The following is a 24,198-nucleotide window of genomic DNA, read 5'->3' as shown; positions in this document are numbered from 1 at the left end:
ACTGATGCACTTTCTGGCAAAAACACAGATCATTCACTTTGGACTTGCCCAACAACTGATAACAATAATAAATTAGTCCATCATTTGCTTCAATTTTAATCATTCCAGTTTTTAGTTAAGTATTTTCTGCTGTTCCTTTCAGGCCTCAGCAGAATAATGTAGCACTTAGGGAGAAAGATACAGCCCAGAAGTCCAGCACTGGAGGCCAGGATAGCAAATATTTCCACTGCCACCATGTACTTGCCCTTGGTGCTCAGATACGTTGGGATGAAGGAGATCCAGACGCTGCAGAACACCAATGTGCTGAAGGTGATGTACTTGGCCTCATTGAAAGTGTCGGGGAGATTTCTTGCTAGGAAAGCTACGATGAAGCTGATGCCAGCCAGAAATCCCAGGTAACCCAGAACACAGTAAAATGCAACTATTGACCCTTCATTACATTCAATTAGAATTGTTCCAGTTTCTGATATCATATTAAGATATGGGAACGGGGGAGCAGTACACAACCAGATAAGACAGAGAAGAGTCTGAAGAAGGGAACAGGAAAAGACTATAGAGTTTGAGAACCTGGAACTCATCCATTGCCGGAGCTTGTTGCCAGGTTTGATGGCATGGAAGGCCATAACCACAGTGATGGTTTTTGCTAATACAGAGGAGAGTGAAATGGAAAACGTGATCCCAAAGATGATCTGTCGGAGAATACAAGTCACCTTTTCAGGACGTCCAATGAATATGAAAGAACAGAGGAAGCAGAGCATGAGTGAGATGAGGAGAATGTAACTGAGGTCTCGGTTGTTGGCTTTCGCTATGTGTGTGTCTCGGTAGTAAATAAAGATTCCCAGAATAACAGCAGTGATGAGAAAGAGGAAAATTATGATGAAAGTCAAAGTTATCCCCAAAGGCTCTTGATAGGACAGGAATGATATTACTTTTGGGATGCAGGCATCTCTCTTCTGATTGGGCCATTGGTCCTCTGGGCATGTTGTACAGGTATCCATATCTGAGAATGAGGCATATTGTCTTATTATCTCACAAATAGTGTCTGTCAAGCAAGCCTACACAAATGACCTGACTTGACTATGAATTCATCTACACTACCCGAATCAGATTATGAAGACTGAACCTGGAATATGCTCCCTATTTAACCCTTTCTAAAACATCCCTCTTCCTACCCTCCCTATACATTCTACCATACTTAACAACAAGCTAATCCCAATATACACCCTCCTCCCATTCCCCTACCTTTACCATCCTTTTTCCTGCCCATCTTATCTATCCACATCTAAACGACCACCTCATTACTTACTATATTACAGCTGCATCCACTCTGTTACTTTATTAACTTGATATATTACGTAAGCCGCACTGAACCTGCTAGTGAGTGGGAAAGCGCGGGGTATAAGCATTACAAATAAAAAATGAATACATGAATGCCTATGTTGATTTATAAAATAAACTCCCAGGCATCTTCTAGGCACCTAATTATTGGTGCCCTTTTATAAAATTACTCTCTATGAGCCAACCCTTTACAACCACACCTCAAGTATTATGTAGTTTGCTTGTGGCTTAGAAAAGGTACAGTGAAGGGTGACGATAAGATTAAGAGGGTAGATCAAATCTCATATGAAGAAAGTCTAAAGAAGTTAGGACTCTTCTGCTTGTAGAAGTAACTGCAGAGGGGAGAGGAACAGGTAATCATAAACTACTTTTTAAGATGCTGCTTTGTACGTGTGACTTGGATTGACAACTGTTTTTCTAACAGGATACCAGGTTAGACTGACCTTTGGTCTAACTCAGTATGGCAACTCATCTTCTTCTGTTTGCAAATTTGGACAAAAATCCTTGATTACTCAGACAGTAGAACATTTGATGTTCTAAAGTTCTGATTGAAATCAATAGGAGTCAGGAGTAACAATACCACATAACAGAATTTTTCCATCATATTGACTTCTGTCTGCTACTTGTGTCCCATCTTTTCAAATCCAAATGTTCACATAAAGCAGCTTACACTAAAATTTCCGTATTAGCGCATGGCCATTAGCGTTGTTGAATCCACACAAAAGACCAACTTCACTAATAGGAATAGGTCTGGTAGTGGGGGGGGGGGGAGGGGGAGTAAAAACTCAAAAAAGGAAAAACCGGCTGTTATCTGTTTGTTGAGATGGTTGCATGTTATGCATAATGTTGATTTTCTTGCTGCCAGTGTGAATTGGCAATCAATCTCTACTAGATGACCTGTTATTAAAAAATGATATTTCAAAAAAACAACACAATGTCTGCTAGTGAAGACCAAAACACGTGACTTCTCAAAAAATGGGGAAAATGTCTCATACACTCCTGTGGCAACACTCTCTTTTCAGGTGCACACAGCGCAAAAAGTAATTATGGACATAAAAAAAACCCTTCAATACTTTTTTTGCTTTTTGAATATGCAAAAAAGTGTATTAAAAAAAAATATATATATATGTAATTAAATTCTTCGCTTTTGAACACCCAAACTGACAGCAAGAATTCAAATCACTTATCTTAGCCTGCTGTCCAGTTCAAATGAAGGGTGGTACTTCCTTGCTTCCAGAAAAACTGTCATTCACTTACCAACACCTACTTAATCTTATAGGAACCACTTCTGCCTTGCTAAATAGTGCTAAATATTAGATCAATAGATTATATAATACATAGCTATGTGAGTACTACGTTTATCTGGATATTGGCGATCAATACCTTGATTTTTTTTATAGCCATGGCTGCCAGTATTTTTAAACTATGCTGACTGTAAAGGCTGGAAACAGGCTCAATGATGAATAACCAGTGCCCAAGGGCATGCCTCTACTACTACTACAAATCATTTCTATAGCGCTACCAGTTGTACGCAGCGCTTCACAATTGAACATGAAGAAGAGACAGTCACTTGCCAGTTTGATTGGAGATATCTCCCTCTGAACAGCAAATACAGTCATAACAGCAGATGGACTTTCCTTTTCTAGTTAATTTCCTGAACCCAGGAAGGCAAATCGGGCTGCATCCAGACTGTGGAGGTGCCTGAGGATTGAGAAAATAATCTGAGAAAGTTGAGATAGCACTGGATTTTGACTTTTCAGATGCACGTTTTAATTTTCTTTGTAAATGTGAGCTGGTTCTCTCCTTTTATGATTTTTTTGTTTCATTACCAAGCTATTCAGTAGAATACAGGGTGACATATGTGCATTATTTTGATTGGAAATATAGATATATTATAAAACAAGTTTGACCTGGAATCAGTCAGTCAGGTTCATTGGAGAATATATTGAGGAATGTTCTTGTTCTGGTCTCCCTGAAAATTAATATCTTGATTAAACAGAATGATGAAATACATTTCCTCAATTGACTTTGAAATTTCCCTCTGCTCATAAGACTCAGATAGATAAGCTCCTTGTTTAAATTTGTTGCCTCACCAAATAGATACATTTTGACCATATAAGTCAACATATTGCCAAAATTCATCTGCATATCTGAAGAAGGGAGCAAGGGTGTTCCAGGGGCAGGCATACAATTCTATGGACAGCAGCAGTACTCATTTAGTTCTCATATAACTTATCCACACATAGCAAATTATACCCAGAAAGAGCAGGTCTGCCTATATGGATATTACCATTGAATACAGCAAGAAGATATTCAGATAAATGATCATTTACGCAGTCATTAAGAACATAAGAATGGCCCAAGCCCAATATCTGTTTCTAATAGTGGACAATCCAGGCCAAAAGTACCTGGCAGAATCCCAAATGTAGCAAGATTCTATGCTACCTACTCACAGGGATAAGTAGTTTCCCCAGATGTACAATTTTGGTTTTGAAAACTTACTTTAAGAGAAAAGATATTTCCAAAGATTTAGGGCCCTGTTTACTAAGGTGCAGTAGCATTTTTAGTGTGTGCTAACGCTAGAGACACCCATAGGAATATATGGGTGTTTCTAGCATTAGCATGAGCTAATTTTTAGCATGCGCAAAAATGCTAGCACGCCTACAGTGTGGTTTAGTAAACAGGGCCTTTAATGTTTCCTGACATGGGTGCATATAGGTCTGCAATGTGATAGATAATGTGATGGGATTGTTAGCTGCAGATCTGAAATAAATCAGAATTTTCCTGTTATATTTTTGATAATGTTTTCAGGTTCTCCCTTAATGTGAGTTACATGCACTAATTTGATTAATATTTGTTCTTCATGATTTTGGTCAATTTCCTTGTAAAATGCAATTTTACTTTTTTCTATTCCTAGTATAATACAATTAAGAATTCCAGTTAAAAATATACATATAAGACTGCATGAAAAACCAAAATTGTCTTAGACAACAGGTAGGTGAAGACACATAAAGAAAAACAATAGATACTAGCTCCTGGCAGCCCCAGGATCCTAATCCTGATAAGAGAGAAGAGTGGACTAGAACTTGAGAAGGCCTGGTTAACGTTAGTGGCCTTGCGGGTGAATTTAAGATGGAGAAAAAACATTGGCAGCTTAGCATTGAATTTCACCACAAAGTATCAAACTTCAGGGCAACAATGTAAGCAAATGAATAGTGATCAAAATGTATAATCCTAGGGGATCAATATTAAAATAATGTATGCAGCTGATGTTGGTTTCTTGCACTGGCCAGTGCATTTCACTGTATGTTTGGAAAATATAATACTCACTTCTACTATACGGATCATTAGTGGCCCTCTGGGACAAACTGGTACTCATTTCCTACCAATATTGTAATTTGTGTTATATTCTGTATATTATTATGTTTTAGTCACTTTATTGTTTATAAGCCACATTGAATTTGAGTCTATTTCAGGCTAATGTGGAGTATAATTGTCATGAATAATTAAATAAGATAAATAAATTTTGCACCATCAGACATTCGGCATTGGAGCACAACAGCTATTTTGCTCACTCAGATCCAAAAAATCCCCGAGCCTTCCACTTCACCGTGACATTTACACCTGCTGTTGAGAAATCCAATCTAGGTTTACCTTCAAGCCTCACACTTGACTGCATGCAGTCTGTGGTGGAAGAGATGGCTGATCAGAAGATCTAGTAATCTGGCAACTTTAAAAATTTTCATGGTTATACCAATTTCAGTCAGGCTGTGGTCAGCTTCAGAGGTGATCCACAATACTCCTGTGGCATCTACCAGTTAATGGAGCATATCATCAATACGTGTTCACTCTTAGCGTCTGCCTGGAGGTCTTGAAGCCCCCACTATCACCACAGCCACTGCTCAAGTTAGTGGGAACAGAGATCAGCTTTATTATTCTTACATGTTTGAAAGGAATGTGCTTAATATGTGCAAAGTTCAGTGGTTTCCATCTTACACCTCACCTGGCTGAACAAGTCCTCCCACACAGTCGCCTTCTCATTGATAGTAAAGCTCTTCTCTGGTGAAGCATAAGGATTATAGCTTCCAACAATGTCATTAATCTGTGTCCCATTGGGAAGAAAGACAGTGCTTATAATATCATATCCAATGGCGAGATCACCATTCTCATCAAAAAAGATTTCTTCGCCCAGAACATTCTTAAAATGGAGGTTCTTCAGGTAATGATGAAGCTAATGGGAAACAAAATAATTGTATTAGTGAGCTAACTGCAGGGATACACCCCTAATGGCAAGCACATACAATCTGCTCCTCATTGTAGGGATGGGCATTCATTTCAAATGATGTAAGACACATAATCATGTACATGGTTATCTATCTATCCCTATATACATTTATAGCTAGAACTGTATCTGTATCTCTATACAAACCATATGTTCAGCTCAAGTTATTAGGTGAAAAACAGAAGACACAGTTGATTACATGTAACTGGCCAAAACAATTAATTTTAAAGCATTTTAACCCTGAAAAAAAATAATCCCCTGATATTCAGCCAGCAGTGTTTTTTCAGTCAGTGTTTTTTCAAACGCTAACCATCACCAGCTAGATTAGCCTCAGATATTCAGTGCCGGGCAGTGTCCAGCACCAGCATTGACTATCGAGTGCTAATTTCTGTGGGTCCTGGTCAATATTCAGCCCTGTCCATATAAGACAGTTACACGGGTCCTGGCCAATATTCAGTACTGTCTATATAAGACAGTTATATGGGCCCCGGCTGAATATTGAGTGAGACCCATATAACGTTTTTTATTAAAAACCTTTTTTATAAAAAAATTCCCCCCCAAAGCTCCCAATCTCCCCCCCCCCCTCCGAATATACCCTCAACTGCCCCCCAGGCATACCTGTATCCCTGGTAGTCCAGTGGGGGGGGGGGGCAATGGAGGCAGAAGCAAAGCCCACTCACTCCTGCCCCTTGTGGCTGCCTTTTGCAAATGGCTGTCATGGCCTTTCACAGCAGCTCATCATGGTACCTGTAAAACACAGGCAAGAAATATCCAAGACATTCTATGTCGGGCAAAGCAGCACAACAAGTGAAATGAAGACCCCACGGCATGGAAAGAGGTTCAATACAACGCCAACAATAGCAGAGCACTGGAAGAGGAGTAAACAGTCATTTGCATTGGCAGCGTTTATGATATAATTGTAATGTGTGTAAACAAGGGGTAAATATTTAGCAGGCAGAAGTCAGCACCTTTTTTGCTGCTGCCGGCTTTATATTTAATGCTGGGCTACGTCTGACCATCAGCACTAGACCCAATTCTCTAAAAGTCTCCAAATATTACGGGCCAAATTTAGGCACGGTCCCAATTTGTGCATGTAATTTAACAGAATAACAAGCCAATTAGTGGCAATAATTAGCTTTATAACAAACAATTGCTAGCATTAATTAGATTTAATTGGACACGGGATCTACACCTAAAATTTATGCACAGCCTGAAAAAGAGGTTTCAGAAATGGGTGGGTCATAGGCATTTTGGGGAGGATTGGGGGCATAGTTTTGAGTTACGCACATAATTATAGAATGATGGTGCTCCAAGCGTAAATTTAGGTGCAGGCTTTTGCACCACGTTTTCATTGGTGCAAATGGCCATGCCTACATTTGCAAGCAAACTGTTCTCTTAAGCATTAATTCTATAAAGCGGTTTTCTTCAGGACTGATTTTTTTTCCACGCATAACTGAATAACATGGTCTGGTCCTTAGCTATGATAGGGTGCTGCATGCAGAAGCAGTGGCGTAGCCAGACTGCCAATTTTGGGTGGGCCTGAACCCAAAGTGGGTGGGCACAAAATTTTCTCTCTACCCCCTCCCCCAGCAAAATTTAGTCACACTTTTCAGTGAGCTTTCAGAGGCCAAAACCTCCTGCCTCAGGTCAGTATAATGCTGTTACGGTATCGTCTCCTGACCTAAGGAAGGAAGTATTGGTCTCTGAAACTTTATTAACACAGGTACCATATTACTTTATCCTAAATTAAACATTATCTTAAATTTACATTTGTTGTATGGCCATTTACTTTTTCTCATTGTGTTGCTCCCAGTCTCTAGATTCTGCTTTCCTTCGTCTTTCTCTTGCCAGGGTTTCCTGTCCATTCATCACCTATGGCTTTTCATCTTTTCCTCACCCTTGTTCTCCACATGCCCCTTCCTCTTATTCTCCAGTCTTTCCCTACTCTGTCCTCTCCCTCTTTCCATCCAGCAGCTCCCCTCTTTCTCTCCCCATCCTTCCAGTGTCTCCCCTCTTTCTTTTGCATCCAGCGTCTCCTTTTTCTCCCTACCCTTCCATCCAGAGTCTTCCCTCTTTCTCTCCTTATCCTTCCACTCATCTACCCTCTCTCCTGATCCTTCCATCTAGTGTCTCTATCTCCCCTCTCCTTCTATCCAGTGTCTATCTCTCTACCCTTTTCTGTTCAGTCTCCTCCCTCTCTCCACATCCTTCTAGTTTCTCCCCTTTCTCTCTGCATCCTTTCATCCATCTCCCCTCTTTCTCTCCCTATCCTCCCATGTCCAGCAGCTCTCTTCCCTCTAGTCCCTTCTTCCTCTTTCTTCCTTGTCCAGCAGCTCTCCAGCCCCTTCCTCCTCTCCCTCCCATGTCTAGCAGCTCTCTCCCTTCCATCCAATACCCTCCTCCTCTCCATCCCATGTCCAGCAGCTCTCTCCCTTCCCTCTAGTCCCTTCTTCCTCTTCCTCCCTTGTCCAGCAGCTCTCCAGTCCCTTCCTCCTCTCCCTCCCATGTCCAGTAGCTCTCTCCCTTCCCGCCAGTCCCTTCTTCCTCTCTCTCCCATGTCCCAGCAGCTTCTCCCTTCCCTCCAGTCCCTTCTTCCTCTCCCTCCCATGTCCCAGCAGCTTCTCCCTTCCCTCCAGTCCCTTCTTCCTCTCCCTCCCATGTCCCAGCAGCTTCTCCCTTCCCTCCAGTCCCTTCTTCCTCTCCCTCCCATGTCCCAGCAGCTTCTCCCTTCCCTCCAGTCCCTTCTTCCTCTCCCTCCCATGTCCCAGCAGCTTCTCCCTTCCCTCCAGTCCCTTCTTCCTCTCCCTCCCATGTCCCAGTAGCTCTCTCTTCCTTCCCTCAAGTCCCTTCCTCCTCTCCCTCCTATGTCCCAGCAGCTCAGCCACTTTCCCCCCAGGCCCGCGAATCCACATCCTTCCCACGCTGTCGCAGCCCTTTTGTCCCGCGGAGGCAGCGTTCAGCGTTTCCTTCCTGCTGCTCTGTCTTCTCCCCAGGCTCCGCTGCATCGTCCCTGCAAGTGGAATCGTTTTTCTTTTTGGCCGTCGCGCTGCGCTGCCATACACACAGGCAGCTTCGCTCCTCCCCCACCGCGTTCATCCGGCCCTAACAGGAAGTGCATCAGAGAGGGCCAGAATGGTGGAGAGATATTACTTCAGAAACGGCGGAGCCTCTGTAACAGGCCCAAGTCCAGCTGGCCCTCATACAGAAACATTTGCCAACATAGATGATTTGGAATAAAGACTGCGCAAAAGCAACCTGTATTTTATGGGCCTACCTGAATCACTGATTTAGAACTTACTGTTTTTTAAGAAACCAAGTTGGTACAAGAGCTAAGGTCAGATATGAGGCTGCGGGATTTTCGCCTGGAACAAACCCATTGCCTCAGATAAAGGAAAGACAATGTGATTAGACCCAGAGTCGTCATATCAAAAATAATTATACCCATAAAATACTCTTGGTGTTTGTATACAAAAAAATGAAGAATGTTTGGCATTATGAGAATAAACGAGTACTAATGTTCCAGGACTACTTAGCCCAACTTACCACTCATCAAAAGGAATTACATACTATATGTGCACAACTGGCAAAAATGAACACAAGATTTGCATTGATATACTCAGTGTTTTTATGAGTTCACTGTAGAGGAACCAACCACAATTGAACCTCGGCACGATAAGCAGAGAAAATGTTACAGCGGGGCACAGACTGATGATGGTAAGGGAAGATGAAGGACCGAGAGGAGAATGAGAAAGTCCATGGTCTGGCCACAGATTGGAGAAGACCAAATACAACAGTACACATTCTGGTTTCCTTGAATCAACCCAGTTGTTTTACATTGAGAATAGTGGTTCATCTTCTGTTTGGAGTTTAAAACTGTTGTTTAGTGTGGGACTCTAGAGACCTGGAAAAGCATGAGGAAAGTGGACACCCAACACTGAAGAAGAATATTATAGAGAGATATTTTATGAGTACTCAAGGAATCAGAAAAGAGTCTATTAGAAGCGGCAACCTATAACAAAGAAGTGACCCTTTTTACATATACCATAAGACTGATAGTTTATATTTACTTTTATGTATTTTATATATTAAGAAGATTTTTTAAAAAGACAAAAAAGTAATATTTGCAAATGAAGTATATATAGAAATACTGGTTGATGGATGAAGACCTGGAACGAATGGCATATATCCCAGGGTACCGATGCAGACGATTTGACAAACTGGAAAAAGAATTATCTGCTGCAGAAGTAAATTATAACTAAAGCAATTTAAAAGAAAACCTCTGACAGCTCTGTAATTAGTACCACCATCATAATTTGTATATATGCTTTACATTCCACTTGTATCTTTCAAATTAGTGCAAATCTCTGATGGTGAACAGGAAGCATAAGTACGGGAAAAGACCAAAGGTCCATCAAGCACAGCACTCTGTCTCCGACAGCGGCCAATCCAGGCCCCAAGAACCCGGCAAAAACCCCAAATTTAATAATGATCAATGGACTTTTCCTTCAGGAATCTGTCCAGACCCCCTTTAAACTCGGCAAGGCCAGCTGCTGTCACTACCTTCTCCGGCAATGAGTTCCAGTCTAACTATGTGCTGAGTAAAGAAAAACTTTCTCCGATTTGTTTTAAACCTACCACATTCTAGTTTCATCATGTGGGTATACAGATTTCGCTGCATCCTGCAATTATAGACCATCACTTCTTTTTGAAAATAGCATTCCTCCATCAAAGAATATTACCTTCCATGGTGAAAAATCCAAAATGCTCTCCCTTTCTCCACTTAACAGGATGGTATTTCTAGAACCAGAAGTGATCATGTCATGCAGCGCATGTGCCAGGCCGTAAACAGCATTATATATATTATAACTATTTCCAAAGTTTATGATATTACAATGTATGAAGTAAAAAAATGGTTCATTACTGCTGCAGGATCTTTGGATGCTCTTGGGACACTGGTTGTTACACAGGTCCTTCCACCACATCTCCATGAATGAATCGTTTGGAAACGTGGCAGGATTCACCTCACGGACAAATTTGTGAAAGCTTGCAATATTCTTCTTTCCCACAGTGAAAGCTAAGGTGTATTTTGTATCAACGCTGTATAAGGGAATGTTAAATAACCATTCAGCTGTGATGATCCAGACCTTTTTAGGTACATCCCAAATAGGTGTATATCTTACTTCCTCTGTATAGTCTCTATTACAGTGCAAAATAATCACTTTAGTTGAAGATGTAATGATGGTCTTGTAAATATTATCTATATTTTGAACCATGATTGACTTGGACTGACGGAAGGTTTTTATGAAATCAATGCAGCCTCCACTCTGCTCAATCCCTTCTCTCAGGATCTGCACAGCCCTCATGCTGTTTTCATCATCAGATGCAATGATACCGACCCAGGTCCAGCCAAAATGTTTCAATAGTTTAACTATCCCAGCACAGAGGTGCAGCTCACTAGGGACAGTCCGGTAGAAATAAGGAAACTTAACTGTGTCGCTCATGACAAGATTCCCTGAGGTATAGCTGATCTGCTGAAAATAAAAGATTGAATCCATCACCATCTTGGTCGTAAGATTACATTTCATTCACATATCAAATAGTTAGAACGTAATTATACTGTACAGGGTGGCGTAAGTGGATGCCTACATGCAGTAAGGACATGCTCCGTCAGCTATGGGCATCAATGTCAGCCTCACTTATGTCCCACCCCTGCTCCTCCCCTGTGGATATCTCCCTTGCATGCACATAGCTAGCTAAGTGTATTCTATAAAGTGATGCACGTATATTGGATTGCATTGATCTCAAAAGGGGTGTGGCCATGAGAGGGGCATGGACTGGTCATGGGCATTCCTAAAAATTATGTGCACTGTTACAGAATATGCCCAATCCGCACCTAAATAAGACGTTGGAATTTATTCCAGGTTTTAGTTGGTGTAAATGGCTGCACCTAAAGTTTAGTCATGGGATGATCTTTGACACCAAATATAGAATGTAGTCCAAAATCTATAACTTCTGTTTAAAATTTGGGATAAATCACTTGACTAAGAGCTGTTTTGGGGTAATGCAGAAATTCAGAAAAATTAGAAAATATATCAATCGTGAACAGTTTCAACTGGTAGTTCAGTCTTTAATTCTGAGTACATTAGATTATTGCAATATAGTTTATTTAGGGGTACCTAAGAATCTTTCAAAATGGTTCCATACTATACAAAATATTGCCATTCCTTTGATTCACTGGCTCTGTTTCTGGGACTGACAGAGCCAGCTGTGGAACGTGCAGGGCAGTGTCCCCGTGCCTTCCTTTCATTTGTGGTGCTGTAACCACCACCACCACCACGGAGACCTGGGGAAGCAATGGGCCTGGCAGAGTATCCGGAAACGAAAGGAAGACAAATGGGGGAATGCAGGATGGCGGTGGTGAGGGCGAGGAAATGGAGAGATGGGACAATGCTGGATGGAAGGAGAGAGGCAGAAAAACAGGCACTATTGGATAGAGGTGGTATGGGGAGGAGAGATGAGACTATACTGGATGGTGGGAAGAGAGACAGAGAGGTGGTGCTGGATGGTGAAGGTGTGAAGTAGAATTACAGATATCCCCTGACCTGTGGGTAGTGGTATATCCTGGACAGACCGGAAAATTCACTCGAGTGCTCAGCTGGAAGGCCTTCAAGAATAGCAGCCAGTGGTGCAGATGTTTTGCAGCTATAGTTTGGGATCCCGGTGTCCATTCCTGAAAATATATTCATGGCAGCTGTATATGTTAAGAGTAAATTGTTGCAAGGGTTATAAATGTGGAACCCCAGTGTGAAGTTGGGTAAAAGCTCCGAGCTGTTGTTAATCTCCTCCACCACAGACACAAAGGCCAGGAAGTTGTAATAGTACAATGAAACAGGACTTAAAGGATAATAAATGATAGATAATACAAAATTAGCATCACACTAAAAAAATACAGAAACAGAGACATTGGCAGTGGACAAGAGTGAAATAGGGTTAGAATCAGGGTTAGAAAAGGAGTTTGTTACATTTTTATCTGCTAACATGATGGAGAAGGGCACACTCCAGGTTTAGCACAAAATAAGCACATTTCTTCCCTCTCTCTCTACCTTCTCCCATGCTGTTCCTATTCTTCAGTAGGTACCTGCCATGGTCTAGGGCTACAATGGGTCCAAATGAACTATGTCATCTCGAGTCCATGGTCATCTGAATGCGAAGAACCCCAGGGTTCTCCTATTTACCCAATTTTGTTCAACATCATGATGGCCCCATTGGGAATTAAATTAGCAATGATGGAGTTCAATCCTTTTATTTACGCAGACGATGTTACTATCTATGGGGTCCTTTTACCAAGCCACGGTAGAACGTGGCCTGTGGTACAGCGAGCGGGTCTTTTGGGCGCTTGCTGGGCCATTTTTTTACCACATCTAGGAAAAAGGGCCTTTTTTTAAGGGGCCAGAAAATGGGCATGCGTTAAAATTGAAACCAGCGCACGTCCATTTTCAGCCTGAGACCTCAGTGCCACCCATTAACCTAGCAGTAAGGACTTACACACTACACGCACGGTGACCGGTTGGCACGCACCAACTGCCAATTAATGCCTGAAACGCCATGTGTGGTAGGAAATAAAAAAATAATTTGTCCCAGCGATATAGGCGCGCTCCAAATCCAAAATTACCACCAGGGAGGCATGCTAGCCTGGCGGCAGTCTCATTTTGGCATGCGCTGCATGTGCGTGAGCCTACCACACCTTTGTAAAAGGGTTCCTATATTCCTTTTATAAATAACTAATCAGAAATATCGGACACAATTAAACTAGGCCTAGACATGAAGGAAACATATAAGCTTAAACTGAACAGAGGTAACACAACAATTTTAGTTATATCAAGCTCATATTCCTGTATTTCCTATCCAGATTTCAGAATTAACCAAATCAACTACCCAATCAAAACCCAGCTATAAATTTTAGGAGTACTCTTTGATCGGCACTTATCAATTTTGGTTACATAGCATCTGGTGACTCACAGCTCTGGAGGAGGGGCAATTTTGTTTTGAGCTGTGTAGTAGAACCTAAATTTACCTTGTGAGCTGGGAGGTGCGCTGGGCATTTTCAGACTTGGTTTGATTGGTAACTGGGGTTACCTGTGCCCTGCTCTTAATATCTTCCTGATAAACTATTGACTCCTTTATTCTATTTCACCCCCTTTTTTATTCTATCCTATTAACACAAAAAAAAAAACTGTCCTTTCACTTGCAGAGGGTATGACCTCTATAAGTTCCTTATCTGTCTCTATCCTATTGCCTATATTGCACTGTGATTTTGTATTTTTATGCTGGTATTGTCTTAAAGTGATTTTAGAGAATTGTGTTTTGAATATCTGTGCTAGTAATTTCATCTTTTTATGCTGGAATTGTCTTAAAGGTGTTTTCATTGGAACTGTGTTTTAAACCTGTGACTTAATCTGGTTACATTGAATCTGGTGTCTGTTTTCATTAGAATTGTGTGTTGAATCTTCACTGCCAGAGACTTAATTCAATCAACGTAATATTAACGAGTATGTGAACAGTGCGGTGACGGATGGCATTTTAAATAGAAAGGAACAAAGATTTTTATGTCGTCCCAATCCAAATACACCTTATATGTACTTTGTTTCTAAGATTCATAAATCCACAGTGGATCCCCCCGGGCGCCCTATAGTGTCTACTCGTGACTCAGTATTAGGGCCTCTTTCTAAGTATTTGGATAGCATTTTTAAAAAGTTTGTGCATTTAGCAGACTCGTGTTCGCGATTCTTCTCAATTTATTCAAATATTGGAGGCAATTGATTATAATATTATAGACCATGCTAATTTTTACATGGTCTGTCTGGACATCACAGCATTATATACCAATTTGCCGCAAGAGGGGGGGTCATTCAAACAGCTTGTGATTATTTATCAGAAGTAGGTATTACAGTCCCCAAACTTTCTGTGATGCGCCAATTGCTAGCATGGGTAGTTTGTCATAATTATTTTGAGTTTCAAGTGAAGTTTTACACACAGAAATGAGGTGTGGCAATGGGGGCCACAGTAGCGCCCTTATTGGCCTGCCTCTTCATGACTAAGCTTAAACAGCAACATGTGTATACCTCCCCACAGTATAAGCATGTATTACTGTGGAGAAGGTATATAGATGATATGATCATGTTCTGGCAGGGGTCTGAAAGTGATCTGCGTATGTTTATTGAAGCCCTCAATGTGGCCGATCCTTATGTTGGCTTTACTGTAAGGACGGCAAGGCAGACTATTGATTTTTTAGATATACGTATCTTTAAGGTCAACGATGCGGGTTTTGAGACTACCATATTTCGGAAGTCAACCGACAGGAACACCCTACTTCATTAACTGACCAGTTTGGTTTGGCGGTTTTGTTGAGATCCTATCCTCGTAAAAATGATCAGTCGCATATGCGACTAAAATATGGACAACAAACAACAGTAGCAGTTGGTCTATTACATCTGGTAACGGCAAGAGACTTTTGATATTTGAACTATTTTTATTTCCCAGTGCAAGTCAAAGGTGCCTTATACTCGAAGGAAAGCAGGTGTTTTTTAAACCCGTTTTGATAATGAACTATTCAAGGACATGAAAGGCAATTGACATGAACTTAAGACAAGTGCCTGGTGAAGATTGTATGAATGTTAAGCTGCTGAGATGTTAAGTGACACGGGAAAATGTGATTTTTACAAAACCTGAAGTGGGTTTTAGTATGTAGCACAGAGATGTTTTGGTAATTGAATAGATTAAATTGATAAAAAAGATACTTTTCAAACAACGAGTGGAGTACATTTGTTAGAGTTAAAATTTAATGCCAATAAGTGTAGAGTGATGCACTTGGGGTGCGGAAACCCAAGAGAGAGATACCGGATAGGAGGGGAGAGATTAGTAAGCTTGACTCAGGAGAGAGACCTTGGGGTGTTGGTGTTGGAGGATCTGAAGGTGAAGGAACAATGCCATGGCCAGAAGGATGCTAGGCTACATAGAGAGGGGCATAAACAGCAGAAGAAAGGAGGTGTTGATGCCCCTCTACAAGTCGTTGGTGAGGCTCCACTTGGAGTATTCAGTTTTGGAGGCCGTATCTTGCTAAAGATGTAAAAAGACTGGAAGTGGTGTAAAGAAATGCTACAAAAATGGTATGGGATTTGCGCTGCAAACCGTACGAGGAGAGACTTGCTGACCTAAACATGTATACTTTGGAGGAAAGGAGAAACATGGGAGATATGATACAGACGTTCAAATATTTGAAAAATATTAATCCACAAATGAACCTTTTCCGGAGGTTGAAGGGGGGCAGACTCAGGACTAATGTCAGGAAGTATTTTTTCACGAAGAGGGTTGTGGATATGTGGAATGCCCTCCCATGGGAGGTGGTGGAGATGAAAACAGTAATGGAATTCAAACATGCGTGGGGTAAACACAAAGGAATCCTGTTTAGAAGGAATGGTTCCGTGGAATCTTAGCAGAGATTGGGTGGCGACGCCAGTACTTGGGAAACAAAACGGGAGCTGGGCAGATTTCTACGGTCTACGCCCTGATCGTGACTGAATAGATAGGGATGGGCTGGAGTGTAAATTTTAAGGGGCTTCGATGTTAGCTTCAGAACTTAGTACAAGAACAGTACTGGGCAGACTTCTATGGTTTGTGCCCTGAGAAAGGCAAGGAAAATCAAACTTGGGTATACATATAAAGTATCACATACCATGTAAAATGAGTTTATCTTGTTGGGCAGGCTGGATGGACCATACAGGTCTTTATCTGCCATCATTTACTATGTTACTTATCTTTTGAAGCTCAAGCGTCTCCCAACATAGCAAAAAGTTTTAAGATCCTTTGGAGATTACAAAGGTTTAGAGACTGTTTCACAAATCAATCTTTCTGACTGTTAGTACAAACAATGTTACAGACAGTTCAAAACACAGCAGCCTTTCTTTGGATGTCTCCATTATATTGAATACCTCAGAATGGTTATTCCAAATTTTTTCTTAAAAATACAAATTGTTTCTAGGCTTTAAGATTCAATTATTTCCTGATGTATCAGGAGACACTCAACGTAGACGTAAGCAGTTCTTACTATTAAAACCTGGAGTTCTGCAAATAGGTGGAACTTTTTTCTTAAGATATCCATGTAAATGTATTATTAGATATCATGCTGTTAAATATGTCTTCTTTGAACATTCTCACTTGTCATCTTTTATAGCAACTAAGAGAGTTTCAGGAGATTGAGTAGAGCTCTTTATATAATTAATGCTAGCTCAAGTTCGTCGGGTATATTATGGCCTTTAAAATATTTTTTCTTTATTTCTTCCTCTTATCAAGTCTTGTAGCCCAATATTGTGGACTTGAGTGTTTATTATATTCTTTTAAAGAATGTTTCTTTATAAGAGGTTATAATTTCTTGTGTAACACTTTTCTGTACAAGTGAAATTGATTTTCAGTGTATCAGAGTACAACAGAGTAACACTGTTATTCCGGAAATTACACCGACTCCCAATTAAAGCACGATTGATGTCCTAAACCAGTACCCTCATCTATATAGTTTTGTTTGAAATGGCATCAGGTTATATAGTGGATTTAATTGATCTATTTAGAAGGAATGCAGACCCCAAAATAAGAGACTACCTACTTCCCCACCTCCCCAGTTGTAAAAACATAACCTATAAGTCAGCTCACATAGCAACTCTAATGGCCCTGTTTTACTAAGGTAAGCAGCATTTTTAGTGCATGCTATAAATTAGCGTGCACTGTGTAGACGCCCATAAGAATATCACAGGCACTAAAAACACTACTACACCTCTAGCATGGCTTAGTAAACAGGGCCCTAAGTTACTTCGGTTCCAAATGGTGGAATCAAATTACCATGGAAATAAAAGATATAAATAATTACATACTATTTTGCAAAAACCTGAAAACTTATTTTTTAAAGAAAGTCTTTAAGAATGAATTGTAAAAATGAGAAATGTATCTTTATGACTGATTATTGTTTATTCTAACTTTAGTTGTTATACAGTTAATGTAAGTTACATTGAAATTAATTTTTGGGATAATGTGGGATATAAGAACAACTAAATAAATAAACATAAGCACTGGCAAGATAGATGCAAAGCACTGATGAAGATGGCTAAAAGAATATGAAGAGAAACTTTCTGCAGAGGCAAAAACTCATAGTAATAAGTTTTTCAGGTATGAAATTACAGACCAGTAAGCCTAACATCAGTGCCGGGTAAAATAGCTGAACTTATTATAAAGCGTAAAATCACTGAACACATAGGCAAACATGGTTTAATAGGACAGAGTCGACATGGATTCAGCCAAGGGAAATCTTGCCTCACTAATTTGCTTCATTTCTTTAGAAATCAAACAAAATAAAACATGGAAAAGAAAATAAGATGATACCTTTTTTATTGGACATAATATATTTCTTGATTAGCTTTTGAAGGTTGCCCTTCTTCGTCAGATCGGAAATAAGCAAATGTGGTAGCTGATAGTATATATACACTACTCCAGGGCTCTGCATGCTGCTCTAATGGACTTGAGTATTACATCTGAGGCTGGCAAGTAATGTTTTAAATTACATTTTTGGGGGGATGGGAGGGGGTTAGTGACCACTGGGGGAGTAAGGAGAGGTCATCCCTAATTCCCTCCAGTTGTCATCCGGTCATTCAGGGCACTTTTTAGTGTCTCGTTCGCTATAAAAACAGGTCTAGCTCAAAACGTCTTCATTTTAGTCCTGGATGGTTTTGTTTTGCTCCATTATGGCTGAAAAACATCTGAGTGTTAAGAATGCCCAGATTCTGCCCTTAACATGCCCCCTTGTGATTTGAAAGCACTTCTGATGGACTTCATAGAAAAATGTCTAAAATATGGTTTTGAAAATACCAATGTGGATGTTTTTGTGAGAAAAATGTCCAAATGCAGAGTTATGCCACTTTTTGAATGTTTTTCTCTTTTGAAAATGAGCTCCAAAATCTCTCGTAAGAGATTCCTGAGAAAATTAAAAACCCATGGGATAGGAGGCAATGTTCTGTTGTGGATTAGGAATTGATGGATGAATAGAAAACAGAGGGTAGGGTTAAATGGCCAGTTCACTCAGTGGAGGAGGGTGAATTGTGGAGTACCCCAGGAATCTTTGCCGGCACCAGTGCTTTTTAACATATTTATTAATGATCTGGAAATGGGAATGACAACACAAAATTATTCAAAGTTGTTAAAATGCACATAGATTGTAAAAAATTGGAAGATGGAAGACTAGGCATCCAAATGGCAGATGAGATTTAATGTGGATTAGTGCAAAGTGTTGCCACATTGGAAAGAATAACCATACTTATTTGATGCTAGATTCCATCCTAGGAGTCAGCATCCAAAAAAAGATCTAGGTGTCATCATGGACAATATGCTGAAATCTTCTGCCCAGTGTGTGGCGGTGACCAAAAAACCAAACAGAATGCTAGGAATTATTTAGAAAGGGATAGAAAATAAGACAAAGAATATTATAATACCTCTGTATCGCTCCATGTTGCAACCTTACCTTGAGTATTGTGTGCAATTCTCGTCACCGTATCTTATAAAAGATATAGTAAAATTAGAAAAGATTCAAAGAAGGGTGACCAAAATGATTAAAGGGATGGAACTCCTTTCATATGAGGAAGGCTTATGAGGTTAGGGCTCGTCAGCTTGGAAAAGAGACAGCTGAGGGGGGATATGATAGAGATCTACAAAATACTGAGTGGTGTGGAAAGGGTAAATGTAAATCAATTTTTTACTCTTTCAAAAAGTACAAAGACTAGGGGACACTCAAGGAAATCACATGGTACTACTTTTAAAATGAACAGGAGAAAATATTTTCTTTATTCAACAAATATGTTCTAGAACTCATTACCAGAGGATGTGGTGTCAGCAGATGGCATCTCTGGGTTTAAAAAATGGTTTGGACAAGTTCTTGGAGGAAAAGCTCATAGTCTGCTATTGAGATAGACATGAGGAAAGGCACTGCTATTACTACTATTTGGGATTCTATCAGGTACTTGTGACTTGAATTGGCCACTGATGGAAGCAGGATATTGGGCTAGATGGACCATTGGTCTGACCCAGTATGGCTATTCTTGTTCCTAATTGAAATACAAGGTGCAATCAGCTGACTATCTGGCAATAACTAATATGATGAAATAGATACAATATATGCAGTGCTATTAAAAGATAAGAAAATGGGCTTCCAACTATCCAGGTATTCAGATGTGTCCTGGAAATTAGAATCAGTGAAAGCTCATTGATTAAGATTTTAGGAAATTACTGTGCTCAGAAGTTCAGTGATGCAACATAGAATAATTTTCTTATAATCCAGTACATATAGGGTTAGATGGAAGATTTAGTGACAAACAGAATTTGAATACAGGAAATGACCTTTGTGAAGGTGAAATTGAAGACAGTCTGTAAAGTTCTATGATAAGATAAGCCCTTGGGTACTGGAGACCTAATGCACAAATGGACATCAATATAGTGGAGGTAATTTAAATGAAAAGTGACCAAAATGGTTCATAACCTGAATAGGTCACACAGAGAAGCTGAAGGAGCTAAAGATGTAATCTACAGAAGAAGACAAGTGAAGATGTATTGCAAGTTTTCAAATACTTATCTGTTTTTAATAAGGTACAAGTAAGTAGTATTTTCGAAAGAATGAAAACCTCAATGTTAAGGGGATGTCAAAGGAATTAAGTAGGAGTGAACCTCCAAAATAAGTATGAATTTTTTCACTCATAGAGATTTTGGTAAATATCTGACGTAGTTCAATATGAAACAGTGTCAGAATGCAAACGTACTGTGGATAGACGTAGGGAGAGCACTTTTTACAATATGTTTACTCATGATTTAAGGCTGTCTGAAAACTTTCCACTCTATACATTGGAAAAAGTGTGCTTCTACCTGCCAGAAAGGTATGAGGCCTTGAGAGAGACGGTAGCATATCTAGTTCTGTACTTCTATGATTATTTTAAGGGGAAAAATATAGACAGAGAAAAATGAAAGTCTTAGCAGGTAAAATTTCCCCAGGGTAACATTCATATGGAAAACACTCATACTTTATCTGTGAGAACTGATAAAACATCCACAGGTCATATTTGCAGTTCATGCAGTGAAAACTACCAGCCTGTCTCAGATAGGAGTTAAACCATGATGTTACTTACATCCCTTGTCCTTCAAATGAGGGAACACTTGTGAAGGATGGAAGAATATATGGGAAAATATTTTCTATAGTTACAAGTCCCCCAATCATGATATCCCCATCTCTATGGAATCCTGGTTTTAGTTCTCTTGATAAGTAGTTTCTAAGTGTACACTGACACTCATCCGTCTTCCACAGGGTGTCACTGAGCATCAATACAATCAGAACCAGATCAACTTCCATCTTTAAATTTCTCCTATGATAATTCTCGCTCTTCCCACTCCAGTTGTTACACTTGGGTATTATGGGGATGATGTACAGTTCTTGATAGAGCTATCAAATTGAATATTTGAATGAAAGGCAGAAAATATTAAGTATTAATTAGACCTGTGCCTTTATACACAAGGAGAATGAGGAAAGAAAGTGAAATTGTATGCTTATGGTGAGGTGACAGCTCTATTTCTAGTTGAGCTCCAATGCGTGTGAGGACACTGTGTGGTCTCTGTTGGGTCCTGTGGCTCAGAGGTTCAGACTTAAGGGATATCTGCTCCTGACATCTGCATTTACCATGAAATATAGGTTGTTTCTTTTAAATATAATCTTATGGATCGTGTATCTTCATTAACATAAAGACAAATATTAATTTGATTGAAATTCTTGTGCAGGACACAATGTAATAGCATAATAGTCTTACGTATTTGATAGAAAAAGATGAAATGGCTCATCCACAGTGCAGTTATTCTGTTCATACTGCCTTGAAAACATCTGAGATTCCAGTCAGAGATTATGACTGATACAAAGGAGGGAAATTATCAAGGTGCGGCAAGAAGTGAGCTGTTACAGCACCTAGATTTAATATGGGAGTCACCATATGGGAGCCCAGCATCCTGTCCATGACAGCGGCCAATGCCCTTGGCCTGGATTGGCCGCTGTCGTGGACAGGATGCTGGGCTTGATGGACCCTTGGTCTTTTCCTAGTGTGGCATTACTTATGTACTTATATATGTAACATGTGGTACCTCTGCACAACAGGTTCTTGACTCCCGTGGTAAAGGACTAATGCTTCTGGGCCACATTACTAAAGGGTCAGTACTGGCCAAAAGTATCATTGACATAAGGCCCTTCCCCAAACCATATTCTCCTCTAAGGTGTTCCCTCCCCACAGAGTGACTTCATAATCTGTCTAGCCCTCCTAGTGGTGGAGGTCAAGTGAAAATGGCCTTCCCCCAACAACCCCTGGTGATGGAGGTAAGGGGGAGGGTAGGCAAAGGACGCAAGCCCATATATAGAAATATGACCCCTAGTGGTAGTGCCGTGAGAATAACTCTAGAGATCGCCAGCACCATTTTAGTTTTAGGCATCAACAAGGGCAGGAGCAAGTGGGCATTGCTTCTTCCCACACCACTAACCGCCACCAGTTCCATCAAATTAGGCCCAGAGGTCCTTCATGTGGGTGAGGAGAGGGGTTGTGGGTTGTTGCCTAGGTAACTTGCCAGGGGTGGGGGGGGGGGTAATTCTGCCTGAGCCCCACCACTACTAGGGGCTAATTGGGTTGGGGGTCATTTTGTAGGAGAAGTGCTCTGGAAAGCTTTTTTGTTTTCCACAAAACCTCAATAATCATAAGCTACAATAGTTTTCGTCAGCTCCAGCCTTCAATTGTCCGTAAATGCCTAGCCACCTGCCTGGGGTTACCCGCGGCCACTTAGAGGGTCTATCCCCAGCACAGCTCAGGTCCGCCTGCACCTGCCGCTTGTTCTCTACACTAGCAACCTCCTCCCACCGACTGGGTCTCAATCACCTCTGGGCGAATCTCCCACTCTCAAATTATCCCCAGTGATTTCTAGGTTGCTGGGGCCACACTCCCAGTGCTCCCACTGTTCCTAGAAAGCACTCACAGAGCAAACACACAAGCCACCAGGATTATTAATCAGTACAGACAGGCAGAGGAATCATTTCTGTATTCCTGCACAAATGGTATAAATATTACATTCAAAATTTTATATTCTTCCAACATTCGTTGCCATATAAAAATTAATTAACTTAAAGTTTGCATATCGGGTAAGTTTTTCCTTCGAGTTCACAATCAGTAACCATCAAAAGACATCAAACCCAATATTGCTTATATTGACTTCTAAATGTCATAATAATCTCAATTTTCAATCAGTTGAACCAAATTACCAAATGTGTTTGTAAACCTCCCACTATGATCATAATGTCATCCATTCTATTTATTAATTGAGATCATTTAAGGTAACAATATTCCCCCCATAAATAAATCACTGCTCTTTCGAAAGTAAAGCGAAGATACTTACCTGTAGCAGGTATTCTCTGAGGACAGCAGGCTGATTACTCTCACAACTGGGTCGAAGACTGCATTGGCCCGGGAAACGGCATTTGCAATACCAAAAAGAAAAAACTTTTACCAGAGTCTTCTGGCATGTGTGCCGCACACGAGCAGAATGACTTCCTGCCCGTCACGCGACCCTTCAGTTAAGGTCTAAAGCAAAAAAAGAAACAAAACAACTCTAAGGGGAGGTGGGCGGGCAACTCTAAGGGAAGGTGGGCGGGTTTGTGAGAATAATCAGCTTGGTGTCCTTGGAGAATACCTGCTACAGGTAAGTATCTTCGTTTTCTCCGAGGATAAGTAAGCTGAGTTGTTCTCACAACTGGGGTATCCCTAGCATCCAGGCTCACGCAAAACAATAAACATTGGTCAATTGGGACTCGCAATGGCGAGCACAAAATGTAGATTAACCTGAAACTATATACAGCTAGCTGACAGTGCAGCCTGGAACAGAATAAAATGGGCCTAGGTGGGTGGAGTTGGATTCTAAACCCCAAACAGATTCTCAAGTACTGACTGCCCAAATCTAATCTATTTGGTGCCTCCTGCTTCTGTTAATTATGTTCCACCAGACTAACACAGTTACCCCTTTTAATGTTTCTATTCCTGCTTGACGAGTTCCACAGAAACCATAACAGCAGCCTTCAACACATGGACCATAATATCATACTTACATGGCTGACAGAAATAGGAATCAGTGCCACAGTATTTACATGGTTCAAATCCTACCTGTCAGACAGACAACAATCAGTTCTGCTCTGCAAAGCACATCATCAACTCGGGCAGTGAACCATGGGGGTACCACAGAGATTCATACTGTCATGTATTTTATTTAATATCTACCTGATGCCTCTAGCTAAGCTGCTTTAGTTGAGGGACACAAAATTCTATACCTATACTAATGATGTGCAGCTATTCATACCCATTGTCATACATCTCACCTGACTCCCAGCCAGTGCCTTTGCAACAGGCTTTACCCAGTAATCGGTCCAAATGTACCCATACTTCAGGTTTAGGGTCATACCGACCCAGCCATTTTTCAGTCAA

General features: G+C 40.6%; 1 protein-coding gene across 1 annotated transcript; it reads right to left on the bottom strand.

The window, feature by feature from the left end:
* Positions 1-51: 51 nt before the first annotated feature.
* LOC115464568 (vomeronasal type-2 receptor 26-like) lies at positions 52-24,173 on the bottom strand. The gene is made up of 5 exons (XM_030194933.1): positions 24,093-24,173; positions 12,223-12,558; positions 5,342-5,569; positions 2,913-3,039; positions 52-1,000 (listed from the first exon to the last, which is right to left on the bottom strand). Exons 1-5 carry the CDS (start codon positions 24,171-24,173, stop codon positions 96-98), a joined length of 1,677 nt encoding a protein of 558 aa, XP_030050793.1. The 3' UTR covers positions 52-95.
* Positions 24,174-24,198: the final 25 nt, after the last annotated feature.

The sequence above is a fragment of the Microcaecilia unicolor genome, chromosome 3 (genome assembly GCF_901765095.1).
Source record: "Microcaecilia unicolor chromosome 3, aMicUni1.1, whole genome shotgun sequence".
Classification (NCBI taxonomy): domain Eukaryota; kingdom Metazoa; phylum Chordata; class Amphibia; order Gymnophiona; family Siphonopidae; genus Microcaecilia; species Microcaecilia unicolor.
The sequence above is the reverse complement of the archived record's forward strand: the minus strand, read 5'-3'. Positions and strand labels throughout refer to the sequence as shown.